Source organism: Capsicum annuum, chromosome 1, assembly GCF_002878395.1.
Source record: "Capsicum annuum cultivar UCD-10X-F1 chromosome 1, UCD10Xv1.1, whole genome shotgun sequence".
Classification (NCBI taxonomy): domain Eukaryota; kingdom Viridiplantae; phylum Streptophyta; class Magnoliopsida; order Solanales; family Solanaceae; genus Capsicum; species Capsicum annuum.
In genome coordinates, this window is record NC_061111.1 from 9,419,251 (window position 1) to 9,435,965 (window position 16,715).

The window sequence follows — 16,715 nt, forward strand, 5'->3', positions numbered from 1 at the left end:
AATTCCAGGATCTTGGCCCACGAAAAAAGAATTCAGACTCGCACGTGAGGGGACATGTTGAGAATTCAATTAAAATAATAAAATGTGCTCATAGAATTCATGAGTATACTTCAGAGTTAGGAATCTGAATGTAGATGTTGTGGTATAGTATACACCAGGTGGGTTACTGAAGACATCTCAGAAATGTACTAGTTGAGTAACACTGGTGTTCGGTAAAATTTACCCGGTCCAGGTGTTCAAAGATGCATGACTGGTGTACGTACAGTTTAAGCAGTTTCTTCGTGCTCTTAAGTCGTTAAATTTTTACTCTTGCCTGATCAAAAATATTTAAATCTGTTCTGCTTTTTCTTTGAATTACTAGGTAGGTCTATATGACTTATGGTTGCAAGTTAGATTTTTCTTTGTTCTTGATTGAAAAAATTGTTGTTCTTTAATGGTTCAGCAACACAGCCACTGCTTTATGCAAATTGTGCAACCGAAATTGCAGGTTATTTTTGTGTGCCATTTATTAGGGGAGTACTGCTTACATCGATTACTTGCCCAATGAAACATAACATTGGCTTGGAATTATCGGAATATGTAGGTCATCACTCATCATTGTAGATTTTGTGACACTGTGGATTGAGTTAGAACATTTCTCTACTATTTTTAAAGGGAAAATAGAAATTGAGTTGCTATTTAAAGAGCAAGCTGGACAAAAACAATGCGAAGTAACACAATACAATATAATATGATACATTATGAAGCAATAATAACAACTAACAACCATACAAACTAGTTAGGCATGTGCTTCTCAGTCCACTGTTAGACACAAGTCAGAAGAACTTTGGGAAGTTGGAGTGCAATTTGAGGTTGAACTACTACTGCAGGAGAGATAGTCTCCCTCTTTTCTAAGTGTACACCAATTATCAATATTTGCCAATTGATCTGGTGCTGAACTTGGAAGTGGCTGCGAACGAAGAATTTCCAGAATATTCTCCGCTTTTCCTAGAAGTAAGATGGCAGAACGGACACCTTTTGCTCTCTCCTGAATGGTGCCATGGTGGCATTGCATGGATATAACTCTTTGTAGGTTGGTAAGACAAGCACCTGTAATGTCCGTGATCATGGTTGACAATTTGTCAAACATGATTTTGCTGTTCTCAAACTCTATGCAATCACAATTTACCAAAAGAGTTTGACAGATTCTGTACATACTGTTGGCCACCAACATATTGATAGGCCATTTTGAAGGTGATTCTTTTGGACAAACAGTCGAATGTTTCTTCCTGGATTCGATGAATCTCTGCTTTGCTTTCTCGGAGAGACCTTCAAGCACTCCTTTTGGAATTTGTCCTTCAGAGGCTGTCTTGCGGAGATCCACATCCAGCCACTTGTAACATAGATCAATTTCTAACCACACTAGTTCTGCTGCCCTCCTGATGTTTACTAGGTCATTTTTTGCATCCAGGTTATCTTCCACTACTTTGATGTACATGAGACCTTCATGCACACACCTGATTAGTTCCTTGATTGAATGAAAGTCGACGTTTGGAAGTGAAATTGCTATGCTTGTTAGTGTTACTACAGGGAGAGCCCAGCAATTAGGAGGATCTTCTGAGTTTAGAGAAGGAATTTGAGCACTGTCAAATTCATGCACTCCTCTGAATCCAGGTGATGATTTCAGTTTCTCCAGAATTCGTAGAAGATGTTTAGGCTGCTTCTTTTTTCCCATCCCGATCCAATGACCTACCACATCACGGTTGCTTTGCATCATCAAATCAATTAATGCTTCCTCTCCTTCAAGGTGCAAAGCATAGCGGCTAAAATCTGGTCTTGAACTGGCTTGGGACCCTGACTCTTCGAGACTCGACACCATACTGTTGCATTTTGGCATCTTGATTGCTTTCCGACAGATAATCAGTGACCGACTTACAAAAAAAATGGAAATGAGCCGGACTAGCTTACTAAGTGACACCATCAGAATTTGCATCAGAATGCAGAAATCAAGAAGTTTGTTCTTGGTTTTATGAGCAAATTTTCTACCATGCCGGCCACAATATCTGAAATCCAATGGGCATTCTTTCCACTGAAGCAGGATCCGGATCCAATAGTTCTCCACTTTGAACAACTTCAGTTTGCAGGCATTATTTGCTTTTTTGGGGCAGCGGATATTTATGGCTATGAACCACCTAAAAGCTGGTGCAATAGTTCCAACTCCTATTGCCACTGTGTGAGTTACAAGAATCAAGGTTGTGGACCACTTGTATTCAGAATCTCCACTACAAAAGTTGAAGCTCTTATGGAGAAAGTAAGACCTACACATGGCTTCAGCATAAATTACTGTGCTCACAAGACAAAGAACCCCAGAGGCAGTGCATGTTGCTAAGCGCCCCCCAACGAAGTGGGGACAAGAGGTATAAGCCATGGTCCAAAATTTCATCAGCTCATCCTTGAGTTTCTCAGTGGTGCATGTATCCATGATGTTGCATTCTTTGTTTGCTAACTTGTACTTATTGTTATATTTCAGGTCCAAATAATGCTTTGTAGTTGGTATTGTCACGGCTGAGGATATAAGTAACAGAAGCAAAACAAGCATAAGAAACATGAGGGCTATATGTTCTTTGCAGAAAACATAGATTACACCAGTAGCTAATTGTATGCCAATGTTCACAATGGCCGTGATGACGAAAATTCCCAAGGCCATTATGTTCATCACCAACTCTTTGTTCTCCATGAGTCCTAAAGAAGGCATAAAATTAGCAATTACCGTACAGAGTAAAGCAGCACCGCTAAGTTTTGTCAGCTGATCTTGTCGGCGAGGCATGGAGGTATTTAGATCAACAGACAACTTGGTGGCAACAGCTAGGAGTGTCAAGGTTGTAGCGTTGAGAGAAAAGAAGTTGCAAGGAAACCAGAATTTTCTACGCCGCAGTCCATGAAGGGCATCCATTGCCATCCCCACTGCACAAACTGCAGATGCTGCTGCTACATAGATGCCAATCCATGGCATTGGCTCACTGAATTTCGAGTCATCTAAGTAGCCATCTATGGTACAACCAATCTTCCCCATCGCGTTTCAAGCTCTTCGCCAGTTATCTCTAGTTTAAAGCTGAAATCTTTGTCTATGGTAGAGCTTCTATACTCCTATTTGAATGTTTCCTATGAGTAAACTTTGCACTATGTCTAGGTTGATCTGTTTGTTTCATGCTATTGTCAGTGTTTTCCAAGGTTTACTCTTTCTGGTAAACATCTTCACTATCATTTTATCTATTTACTTGCTTTAGCGATGGATGAATTCACGCGTTAAAAAGTCAGCAAGTCAAGGTATATGATGAACCTTGACATAAATTTTTTAGTGAAAATGGTGGGACATGATAGAATTTTTAAGGTTTTGTTTGTAGCCCATATCTGACTGTTTCTCAGGTGGTTGCCAAGATTGTTTGCTAGTCAAGGCAGACAATACTTTTAGAAAACAACTTGGGGACTACGTTGGTTAGCTCAGTTGATAGGCCCAACTGACCATTGTTTATGTAAATAAATATTATTTCTCCAAGATTGTGTTTATCTGCAGATTCTCGCCGCAACATTGAACTGTTATATTATTAGCTTTGGATTGTGGAGGTATCCGTGGAATTAGTCGAGGTGTCCGCAAGATGGCATGGACCCCAAGGTTATCAAAAAAACTATTACAATTGAATTCATCTCAGTAAACATAAGAAAACTGTAAAGAAATTATACATAAACAGACGCTTAAAATTGGCCTCAAGGGGCAAGTAAGCACTCCAACTTTGAGTATGTACATCTAGAAACCTCAACTTGTCTCCTCTGTGTCCATTGAGCACTCCAACTTACAAGATGATCATCTAGGCACCTCCAAAGTTTATGTGCCAAGTCAGCATTGGGTGTCCACAGACACATCGGTCGAGCTGGATGTTTAGTTGCCAGTTGAGATGTCCAGGTGTGCACTCTCAAAGTTGGGGTGCTTGCCCATCTGTTTATGTAAAGTGGGGTTCATCTAGTGTTGGAAGCCCGCTCATGATGTTGACTTTGATTCTATTTTAAATAGGTAAAATGAAAAGCCAGTGGTGAATCCACTGAATTAGTTGGCAATATTATCTCTAACATTAGGGACAAATAAGTTATAAAACGCGCTATGCATATTCCTGTTTTTTTGTGTGGGGTAATGAACTGTGAAATATTACCGCAACACCAACAAGTTAGTACATATTTTTATTCATAAGTTACTGTTATCTGATAATAAGATCTCTGAGGCATTCTTTGTCAGTTAGATGATAGTCTACTTTCATGGCATCACAAATAATGAACTGTCAACACTTGTTCAATTAATCACATTAGAAGCATAATATGCAGTAAGCCAGTAATTACAAAGTAACTCCAGAGAGTCCGTATGGAATTACTTGAACGTAAATGATGGACTTTGACATGAATTTTTTAGTGAAAATGATGGGACATGATAGAATTTTTAAGGTTTTGTTTGAAGGCAGCCATATCTGACTGTTTCTCAGGTGGTTGCCAAGATCGTCTGCTAGTCAAGGTGGACAATACTTTTAGAAAACAACTTGCTGACTACGTTGGTTAGCTCAGCTGATAGAATTCTTGACCCAAATAAGTTATTTTTTGAATCAATTCATCAAAGTTATATGTTTTTTTGAAACTTTACGAAACTAGTATAAACGTTGTTACCAATAACGTATTACCTTATTAAAAAAATGTAAGGATCAAAACTAACGGCATATATACTTAACGGACCATAATACGTTACTGTCAGTAACGTTTTATAAGTAATTCGTGACTGCTGTTATCCTTTTTCTTCAACCAAATAAAAATGATACACTAAATATTTTTAGGGGTAGCAGTGGCCCTAATTCTGAAAAAAAAAAAAAAAAAACCATTTCGCTCTCCTCTCACTACTCTGTTTTTTTAGCAATTACAATCACCTATGGTTGATTCCATTGACAATGCAATCTCATCCATCTAAGTGATTGTTCGTGTTTCGAATTGCGAAACCCTAGCCTCACGCGCCGATAGAAAGGGTGCTTCTTTAGTATTTTCTTTGGTACGAATTTACTCTCTATTTTCTTAAACTCGACTTGACTCTCTATTTTAAACTTTTGTATATCTCAAATTTTATTCAACTATGCTCTAAATTATGATTTTGGAACAGATGGATTTAAATTTCTTTTCAATTTTGGGATATTTTTTACAGGAGAAAGAATTATTTGTAGACTTTGTTCATGTTTAAGAGAATAATTTTTTCCTTTTATGGCTGATTAATTTGTTTATTATAATGAAAATATTCACTTGTGTATAGGCACTTCTTTTATGGCTGGTAGTAGTTCATACAAGTTTGATCTCGGACCACTTGAACCGTCTGTATTAACTGAACAATTCACTCATAGGTCACGGGAAATATGAGATGGAAATATTAATATAATTCTTAATACGAGAAGGAGTGATGGAAATTTTTGAAAGGTCGTAGAGAAATATCCTATCCATCCACAAGTTTTAAAAGTGATTAAATTATCTATTTATAGATCTAATAGGCCTGCTATTGACCGTAGTTTGATCACTTCACTAGTTAAGTGCTAGCGTCCCGAAACTCATACTTTCCACTTTAGAACAGGTGAAGCAACTATCACCTTGTAAGACGTAGAGGTGTTATATGGGTTACCAGGGAGTGGTGATCCGGTACTTGGTAATGAGACAACGAGGACCACAGGGGATTGGCAAAACATTTGTCAGAGATTATTAGGTTTTGTTCCATCCCTCCAAGACTTCAGAAATAGTTTCCTCAAGATCTCTGTGCTTAATGCGCACATGTTAGGCCAGCCACAATTGCTGGACATGGCAGCACAAGAAATAATCAATCAAAAGGCTAGGTGTTACATGTTCTGGATGATTGGGGGTATGATGATGACGGATACATCTGGTCGTTATTTGAAGCTAATGTATCTACCTATGCTCGAGGACGTCAATGCAATTGGGTCTTATAGTTGGGGTAGTGCAACTTTAGCGTACCTGTATACATACATATATATATATATATATCAGGTTTGGGCATGGGAGAGGATAACTGTCCCTAGGCCACAGATAGTAGGACAAAGAGGCACAAGAAATATTTTTCCTGCTGGTTTGCCTAGGGGTCCACATGCTACTAGATGGTTTGCACACTTTAGTTGGACTAATACTACTAAGCATGTGCTGAAAGTTTGTAGTGGATGCACTTGACTCTATGACAGAAGATCAGGTAGAATGTGTGTAATTTTTTTTTTTGATTTTATGTAGATTGTACATGTAAAGACTCATTTCCTTTTTCATGTAGTTTATTTGGGACCCATATCTTGATGACTTAATTAAGAGTCTTCCTAACTATTGTCGCACTGGACGAGACATGTGGCGTGTTAGAGTTCCAATCTTTTGTTGGGATATGGTAGAGGTTCGCTTGTCTGATAGAGTAATGAGGCAATTTGGATTGCAACAGGTGATTCCAACTCCATTTCTATTTGATTTCACCCACTTTCATCATGATCGTCGGGAAGCCAAATACAAACTAGGAGTTAGAACATGCACAATGGTTACCTTTTTGGAACGAACGCGACCAATATACCTGTAATGCATCGTCAATCATGGACCACTTCAGTATGATAGACCCCTACCTTATTTGGTTCAGACACATTACTCGTCTTCTTATTGGTAATCCTACTCCCCGTTCTGAATGCCAACAAGGTTATGTGCCTAATTCAACGGCATATGAAACAATGGTAAGTAGAACTTTGCATGTATGATTTTTGTTTATCTAATATATGTTAATAATAATAATCAGAACCTCCAGACTAGGAACTTAGCTTTTCTGTAGTCTTTTTGATGCGTGTACGGTTAAATGACTTTTACTTTAATTTCATAGGCGCGTCATATTCATTCAATGGTTGATGAAGCTAAATCACTTGGAGATACGCCATCATATTAGGACTTATACATGTTTAGAAAGATGGTGCGGGATCAAGGTTCTGATTGTTTGAGATATGTCCACGGGGTTGACAGGATTCATGTATCAGCTGATTATAGAAGAGATGAGGTACAACCTGATACGTTACGCCCCTTATTCGTAAGCGAGGAAAAGGTGGTGTTGCTGGAAGAAGGGAGCGTCCTATTGCGAGAGACCATATGCCTGTTGAAATGAATGAAATGGATCAGGCGACGTAAAATGCCCAAACAACTTTAAAAGTTGATTAAGCAACGACTAATTATGATTTTGGTTACACTTCAAGGGGTAGCACTCAGGCATCAGGTATGACATATCAACATACAGAGATTGTGCCATACATGACGCCCCAGACTTCACAAATATCAAGATATTCAAGTCTTTCATCAGTTGAGAATATCTTTGGTAGTTATCGGCCTCAACCTTTTGAGAATGTCCCAAACTTTACCTCATCGCCTGTGCCAATGTCTATTGATATCCATGATGCCATTAATAATTTGAAAAACTTAAACACCGCGATGGAAGATAATGAGTTGGATGATGCCAACAATGAAGTGAACGGTAATGATCCGGAGGATGCAAGTAAAGGTTGTGATATAACTATTAAGCATGGTGAACCATCAGAGAAATAGAAGCTTACAATTATTGCTAAGCTTTGTGGGACTGGTATTTTATCATGTTTATGTTATTTATTTTTTACTTAACTGCACCTTTTTTTAGTTGTACAGCTGAAAATCTACCTTTGCTTGATAGGGAGTCACTATGCTTACCAGCACGCCGAAAAGAAAAAAGCAAAAGAGTAAATGATGGACAACATGTATAGCTAACTATCAGTAAGAAAAGGTAATTTTCTTACTAAACTGTTCTGAAGTGGTTAATGAGCTTCATAGTAAATGTTGCCCAAAACTTTTTTCCTTTAATTCAAGTTCTAGTGATAAGTTGAATTACTGTTGTAGTGTTAGTGGTTCTCCTGTAATATCTCCATTGCTGCAACTTGAGGATGAAAGTTACAGTATTTACTTTTGGTTATATGTTTTTGTAAGAGAATATATGTTAGGTGCACTAACAGTATAACATACTTTAATATATTATGAACCTTTGGTTTTTGTCCTGCTTTCATGGTAGAGGTGTCTATTATGTATTTTCTGTGCTACTATAGTAGGTCAATTATTTCTGTGGTTCTCTTTTGTGATGGTATTTGAGGAAATTCACTTCGATTTCTTTATCAATAGATGACAACACCGAAAGTACAAGGTAGTATTTTCTCAGTTGTCCAAGTTTTGGTGGACAAGCTCTTGCATTGGTGGGATGATGTGTAGATAGCAAATATTTTGTTGTATTAGTCAAGATGTGTGCAAACTAACTCGAACACCATATTTGTTTGAAAAGAACAATCTCTGCAAACTCACGTCCTCTATAATACTGAAGACTGAAGTATGGTGGGTACAGATTTTGTTGTTCAAAGTACCATTCTATTAACTATCAGATTGGTAAAGCAAGCACTTAGTATATCTGCTAATGTAATGGTTAGTCTCTCAAATAGTTTTTCATCAATCAAATCACTGTGTCCTTCACTATTCAGCAGGATAGCCTTACCAATTTTATACATTGAGTTGGCAGCTATTATTCTGACCGGCCAGTTGAGAGGGTTGTCAAGCATTCTTCCATCAGTGGTTTGTTAGAAATCCATCACCTTCATTGAAGCTATTCCTGTAAGCATCTCAAGTGTTTCCCTGGAAGTTTTTCCTTCGAGGGTCGGTTTCTGCAAGTCCTCATCCAACCATATTTGATGAATCTCCAGTTCTTCCCACACTAAATGTGCTGCATTTCTAATGTTTGTGAGATCACCTTCAGAGTACATGGTTTCTTCTACGAAGCTGGCAAATGCAAGGCCTTCATGGACACTCCTTATCAACTGATAGTCCATCTGATCTCTCACTTTGGGAAGTGCAATAGCAATGCTAGTGAGTGTCACCAGGCTTATGGTCCAGCAGTTAAGAAGGCTCTACTGAATGCAGTGGGTGGAACTGAGTCATAGTAAATATCTGCTACCCCAGAAAAGCTGCTAGATTTTCTCAGTAAATTAACCAGATGTTTTAGTTGCCATTTCCTTCCTGCGTCTATTAGTCGGTTTGCAGTACCAGATATGTTACTCTAACAAACAGAATGGGATCTCTGATAGTTAACAGAATGGTACTTTGAAAGGCAAAAATCTGTACCCACCATGCTTCACAGTCTTCGGTATTATAGAGGACATGAATTTCCAGAGATTGTTCTTTTCAAACAAATACACATCTTGACTAATACAACAAAATATCTGCTATCTACACATCATCCCACCAATGCAAGAGCTTGTCCACCAAAACTTGGACAACTGAGAAAATACTACCTTGTGCTTTCGGTGTTGTCATCTATTTATAAAGAAATCGAAGTGAATTTCCTCAAATACCATCACAAAAGAGAACCACAGAAATAATTGACCTACTATAGTAGCACAGAAAATACATAATAGACACCTCTACCATGAAAGCAGGACAAAAATCAAAGTTTCATAATATAAAATTAAAGTACGTTATACTGTTAGTGCACCTAACATATACTCTCTTACAAAAACATATAACCAAAAGTAGATACTCTAACTTTCATTCTCAAGTTGCAGCAAATGGAGATGTTACAGGAGAACCACTAACACTACAATAGTACTTCAACTTATCACTAGAACTTGAATTAAAGGAAAAAAGTTTTGGGCAACATTTACTATGAAGCTCATTAACCACTTCAGAACAGTTTAGTAAAAAAATTACCTTTTCTTACTGATAGTTAGCTATACATGTTGTCCATCATTTACTCTTTTGCTTTTTTCTTTTCGGCGTGCTGGTAAGCATAGTGACTCCCTATCAAGCAAAGGTAGATTTTCAGCTGTACAACTAAAAAAAGGTGCAGTGAAGTAAAAAATAAATAACATAAATAACATAAACATGATAAAATACCAGTCCCACAAAGCTTAGCAATAATTGTAAGCTTCTCTTTCTCTGATGGTTCACCATGCTTAATAGTTATATCACAACCTTTACTTGCATCCTCCAGATCATTACCGTTCACTTCATTGTTGGCATCATCCAACTCATTATCTTCCATCGCGGTGTTTAAGTTTTTCAAATTATTAATGGCATCATGGATATCAATAGACATTGGCACAGGCGATGAGGTAAAGTTTGCGGCATTCTCAAAAGGTTGAGGCCGATAACTTCCAAAGATATTCTCAAGTGATGAAAGACTTGAATATCTTGATATTTGTGGCGTCATGTATGTCACAATCTCTGTATGTTGATATGTCATACCTGATGCCTGAGTGCAAGCACTTGAAGTGGAACCAAAATCATAATTAGTCGTTGCTTGATCAACTTCTAAAGTTGTTTGGGCATTTTACGTCGTCTAATCCATTTCAACAGGCACATGGTCTCTCGCAATAGCACGCTCCCTTCTTCCAGCAACACTACCTTTTCCTCGCTTATGAATAGGGGGCGTAACTGATCAAGTTGTACCTCATCTCTTCTATAATCAGCTGATACATGAATCCTGGCGGCTTCGTGGACATATCTCAAACAATCAGAACCTTGATCCCGCACCATCTTTCTAAACATGTATAAGTCCTAATATGATGGCGTATCTCCAAGTGATTTAGCTTCATCAAACATTGAATGAATATGACGTGCCTGTGAAATTAAAGTAAAAGTCATTTAACCGTACAAGCATCAAAAAGACTAAAGAAAAGCTAATTTCCTAGTCTGGAGTTTCTGATTATTATTAACATATATTAGATAAACAAAAATCATACATGCAAAGTTCTACTTACCATTATTTCATATGTCGTTGAATTAGGCACATAACCTTGTTGGCATTGAGAACGGGGAGTAGGATTTTCAATGAGAAGACGAGTAATGTGTCTGAAACAAATAAGGTAGGGGTGTATCATACCGAAGTGGTCCATGATTGACGGTGCATTATAGATATACTAGCCGCGTTCGTTCCAAAAAGGTAATTATTGTGCATGTTCTAACTCTTAGTTTGTATTTGGCTTCCCCGACGATCATGATGAAAATGGGTGGAAACAAATAGAAATGGAGTTGGAATCACCTGTTGCTATCCAAATTGCCTCGTTACTCTATCAGACAAATGAACCTCTGCCATATCCCAACAAAAAAATGGAACTCTTAACACGTCACATGTGTCGTCCAGCGCGACAATAGTCAGGAATACTCTCAATTAAGTCATCAAGATATGGTTCCCAAATAAACGACATGAAAAAGGAAAAAGCAAATGATTCTTTACCTGTACAATCCACATAAAATAAAAAAAAATTATACACATTCTACCTGATCTTCTGTCATAGAGTCAAGTGCATCCCTACAAACTTTCAGCACATGCTTAGTAGTATTAGTCCAACTAAAGTGTACAAACCATCTAGTAGCATGTGGATCCCTAGGCAAACCAATGGGGAAAATATTTCTTGTGCCTCTATGGCCTAAGGACAGTTATCCTTTCACATGCCCAAACCTGATATATATATATATTGTATATAAACTAAAAGAAATATCAATAAATAATTTGTGCAGTTATTAAATATACCTGGAGTAGTGGTAGGAATATGGCTATCTCATTTTTTGTACTCTGTGAGGCTTTACAAAAAAACGATACAGGTATGCTAAAGTTGCACTACCCCAACTATAAGACCCAATTGCATTGATGTCCTCGAGCATAGGCAGATACGTAAGTTTCAAATAACCACTAGATGTATTCGTCATCATCATACCCGCAATTATCCAGAACATGTAACACCTAGCCTTTTGATTGATTATTTCTTATGTTGCCTTGTCCGGCAATTGTGGCTGGCCTAACATGTGCGCATTAAGCGCAACGACCTTAAGGGAACTATTTTTGAAGTCTTGGAGAGATAGAACAAAACCTAATAATCTCTGACAAATGTTTTGCCAATCCCCTGTGGTCCTCGTCGTCTCATTACCAAGTACCGGATCACCATTCACGGGTAATCCATACAACACCTCTACGTCCTGCAAGGTGATAGTTGCTTCACCTGTTATAAAGTGGAAAGTATGAGTTTTGGGACGCCAGCGCTCAACTAGTGAAGTGATCAAACTACGGTCGATAGTAGGCCTATTAGATCTATAAACACCAGATAATTTAATCACTTCTAAAACTCGTACCACCCATAAAAAAAGTACCTGTACATAAGTGAATATTTTCATTATAATAAACAAATTAACCAGCCATAAAAGAAAAAAAAATGTTCTCTTAAATATGACCAAAGTCTACAAATAATTCTCTCCTTTAAGAAATATCCCAAAATTGAAAAGAAATTTGATTCCATCTGTTCCAAAATCGTAATTTAGAGCACAGTTGAATAAAATTTGAGAAATACAAAAATTTTAAATAGAGAGTCAAGTTGAGTTTAAGAAAATAGAGAGTAAATTCGTACCAAAAACAATACTAAAGAAGCACTCTTTCTATCGGCGCTTGAGGCTAGGATTTCGCAATCTGAAAGACAGATGAACGCACAATTACTTAGATGGATAGGATTGCATTGACAATTGAATCAACCATAGGTGATTGCAATTACTTTGGGCCTAGGACTTATTTGCATGCACATATTATATAAGTGCATTTAGTGGGTTGTTTTGTATATTCAGAAATTACGTGTCTCCATATTGTACTCCTCTCCTTTCATTGTGGTTTGCTTTATTTCTGTCCGATATATAACACAATTAAGTTCATCTCAGAAAACATAAGAAACTGTAAAGACATTATACTTAAACAAACGCTTAAACTTGGCCTCAAGGGGCAAGTAAGCACTCCAACTTTGAGTGAGCATATATGATCATCTACGCACCTCCAAATTTTATGTGCCACGTCAGCATTGGGTGTCCACAAGACACATCGGACGAGCTTGAGGTTTAGTTGCCAGTGGAGATCAAGTTGAGATATCTAGATGTGCACTCTCAAAGTTGGGGGTGCTTACTTGTCTCTGTTTCTGTAAAGAGGGGTTCATCTAGTGTTTGGGGGTGCTTACTTGTCTCTGTTTCTGTAAAGAGGGGTTCATCTAGTGTTGGAAGCCCGCTCATGACGTGGACTTTGATTCTATTTTTAAAAGGTAAAATGAAAAGCAAGTGGTGAATCCACTGAATTAGTTGGCAATATTATCTCTGACATTAGGGACAAATAAGTTATAAAACGTGCTATGCATATTCCTTTTTTTTGTGTGTGGTAATGAACTGTGAAATATTACCGTAACACCAACAAGTTAGTACATATTTTTATTCATAAGTTACTGTTATCTGATAATAAGATCTCTGAGGCATTCTTTGTCAGTTAGATGATAGTCTACTTTCATAGCATCAGAAATAATGAACTGTCAACACTTGTTCAACTAGATACAATTAATCACATTAGAAGCATAATATGCAGTAAGCCAGTAACTAAAAAGTATCTCCAGAGAGTCCGTATGGAAATACTTGAACGTAAAATTCATAAGCAAGTCACTTAAAGTCATACATACACTTGTTTGAGCACGCGAAAGTTCAAGAAACACTACATGGAAAACTAAAATCTTCATCAAATGAAATCATTCTAAAACATGGATAATTTGATAAATACTGTGGTAGTTATGGAAATACTGGTTATGATACGTTGTTAATCATATAATAGCTCATGGATATGTAACTTACAATCTGAATATGATGGCTCTTGATTAGGTATGCTAGCTCAGAGCGATTTTTCACTATTGGAAGGAATGACAGGAACAAGGTTTGTCGGCTGGAGTGTAAGCTTCCACTGATCAATATAAGCTGATTGATCACTATTTATATTTGGAAGTTCATGGTGTTGAATTACGTTCAAGATATCTTCGGTCTTACCAACTAATAAAGCTGCTCTGTGTACACTTTTTTCCCTCTCTTCAATGACACCAGAGTTACAAGCCATAGTTATAGCTCGAGGCAGATTGGTAAAGCAAGCACTTAGTATATCTGCTATTATTATGGATAGTCTCTCGAATAGTTTTTCATCAACCAAGTCATTGTGTCCTTCACTATTCAGCAGGATAGCCTTCCCAATTTTGTACATTGAGTTGGCAGCTATTATTCTGACCGGCCAGTTGAGAGGATTGTCGAGCATTCCTCCATCAGTGGTTTGTTTGAAATCCATCACCTTCTTTGAAGCTATTCCTGTAAGCATCTCAAGTGTTTCCCTAGAAGTTTTTCCTTCGAGGGTCGGTTTCTGCAAGTCCTCATCCAACCATTTTTGATGGATCTCCAGTTCTTCCCACACTAAATGTGCTGCATTTCTAATGTTTGTGAGATCACCTTCAGAGTACATGGTTTCCTCTACGAAGCTGGCAAACGCAAGGCCTTCATGGACACTCCTTATCAGCTGATAGTCCATCTGATCTCTCACTTTGGGAAGTGCAACAACAATACTAGTGAGTGTCACCAGGCTTATGGTCCAGCAGTTAGAAGGTTCTACTGAATGCAGTGGTGGAACTTGGTCATAGTAAATATCTGCTACCCCAGAAAAGCTGCTAGATTTTCTCAGCAAATTAACCAGATGTTTTGGCTGCCGTTTCCTTCCTGTGTCTACTAGTCGGTTTGCAGTACCAGATATGTTCGTAAAAATTCTTTCAGGCAATTCTTCTTCGCCTTCTAGTAACAAAACATACCGGTGAAATTCAAAGTCTCTCCTGTGTTCTGGGTCTGATTGATGGTAGTTTGGACCCTTAAGTTGACACAAGAACATCAAGTTGAAGGAAACAACCGAGACAAACCGCACAAATTTGCTCGTTGACACAATCAAAATCTGAGTTCTTATGCAGAAGGCAAGAATTAAGTTTCTTGTACCCTGGAGATATTTTCTAAATTTTGTTCCCCTAATGTTTAAAGACAATGGTCTCTCCTTCCACTCAACCAGCTTGCGGATCCAGTAGTATTCGACTCTGGAGCAATTCGCATTATCATTGCCAATTTTGTTGGAACGCTTAAAGCTTATAAAGATAAACCATCTGAGTGCTGGAGCAACAGTACCCACGACCACTCCAATAGACTGAGCAATAAGAATCAAACCTGTTGACCATTTGTATGTTGAACTATTCGGGAAATATGGAGGTGAATTATATATTCTTATAAGAGCTTCCATCAAAATTAGAGATGCCAACACACAGATTGTTCCTGAAGTTGAAAAGGTTACAGAACGTGCCATCACGAATTGAGGGTTACTAGTTTCGACCATCATCCAACACCTCTCTACAGTGTCTTTTAGTCTATCGATCGATAACTTTCCGAATGCTAATGCATCATCCCTCATGGTTGTTTGATATGCTTCTTTATAGTTAAGTTCAAGAATCTTTTTGGTAGTTGCAAGTGATAAAGAGGAGAAACTCAATACCAATATCAGAAGAAACATGAGGAATATAGTTGCTATAAATTCTGCTTTCAGGTTAAAAATCAAATCAGTATATATTTCAATGCAGAGATTGACAATGATCGTGATTACCAGGATGTCAAGAGCTACAACGTTCGACAAGATCTCTTTGTTACTCATGGCTCCTATTGATGGCATGAAGTTACCTATTACAACACAGATGAAAACAGTGCTGGCTAGTTTGGAAAGCTGGTCAGTATGACCAGGCATCGGTTCAGATATATCGACAGGCAACTTCATTGCTACAGCTAACACTGTAAGAGAAGCGGCATTCAAAGCAAAGAATTTGCAAGGGAACCAAAGTCTTTTTAGCCGGAAGGCTTGGAAGGCATCAGCAAGCATTGCAAGAGTACAAAGTAGAGATGCTGCTGCTACATATACGCCAATTGTTGGCATTGGCTTACTAAATGATTCGCTGTAGCATCTTTTGTTGCATGCATCAGTGATCATATGGCAAAAATGATTATCACACGACGCCACATTCATGTTCACCACGACTCCAATTTCACTTATGAATTATGGAATGAGTACCAAAATTCAGGAGTAAGATGAAAAGCTATAACAAAAGGTTATCTTGATTCTTTTAGCCCTGTGAAACCATGATGGAAGGGTGACTCATCTTTCAGTTGAATTGAATGACTGACAATTTGCTACAAAGTGACAATAGACTTTTCCAACAAGGGGTATATTCAGTGTATTCTCTATGGTTTTCTTCTGATAATTTAAACTACATGAAAATTAAAGACTAAACATTTCAACATCTGATGTGACATTCATTGGGAAAAAATCGTTAATTTCCTGTGTTCGGTTACCAGAAAATGTTTTTAAGCATCAACAGAGGGAAAATAACTTTCTTTACTTATTGGCAAAAGTAATTTTTTTCCAACTATCTTAGCTTTTAATTTCATATTACTTGCTTCAACTAACACTTAGAACATTATTACTACTCTTTACTACTAAAAAATTTCATCAAAGACACTCTCCGATTATCTAATACTATTAGTAATATTTAATTATAATTTTTTCCAGAAAATACATTTCCGGAAAATATTTTTTGATAAGATATTTTCAATCAAAAAACATTCCTTTTTTTTTTTTTGGAAAGCAACATTTGACATGGCAAACACAACAGTGTGGAGGCTGTAAACAACAAAAGAGATATATAATAATTTGATGTAAAATGGTAAGACTTTTGTTAAAAAAGAGGGTAAGACTTTTCAATGGGAAACTTTTGTGTCAA

At 37.5% G+C, this 16,715-nt stretch overlaps 1 protein-coding gene and 1 long non-coding RNA gene across 2 annotated transcripts; one reads left to right on the forward strand and one right to left on the reverse strand.

The window, feature by feature from the left end:
- Positions 1–793: 793 nt before the first annotated feature.
- LOC107862298 lies at positions 794–3,052 on the reverse strand. The gene has a single exon (XM_016707858.2). It carries the CDS (start codon positions 3,050–3,052, stop codon positions 794–796), a length of 2,259 nt encoding a protein of 752 aa, XP_016563344.1.
- Positions 3,053–6,590: 3,538 nt separating this feature from the next.
- Positions 6,591–16,361, forward strand: LOC107867547. The gene is made up of 3 exons (XR_007042603.1): positions 6,591–6,764; positions 6,908–13,154; positions 13,756–16,361. It is a non-coding gene; the product is annotated as an uncharacterized LOC107867547 (long non-coding RNA).
- The last annotated feature ends 354 nt before the right edge of the window (positions 16,362–16,715 follow it).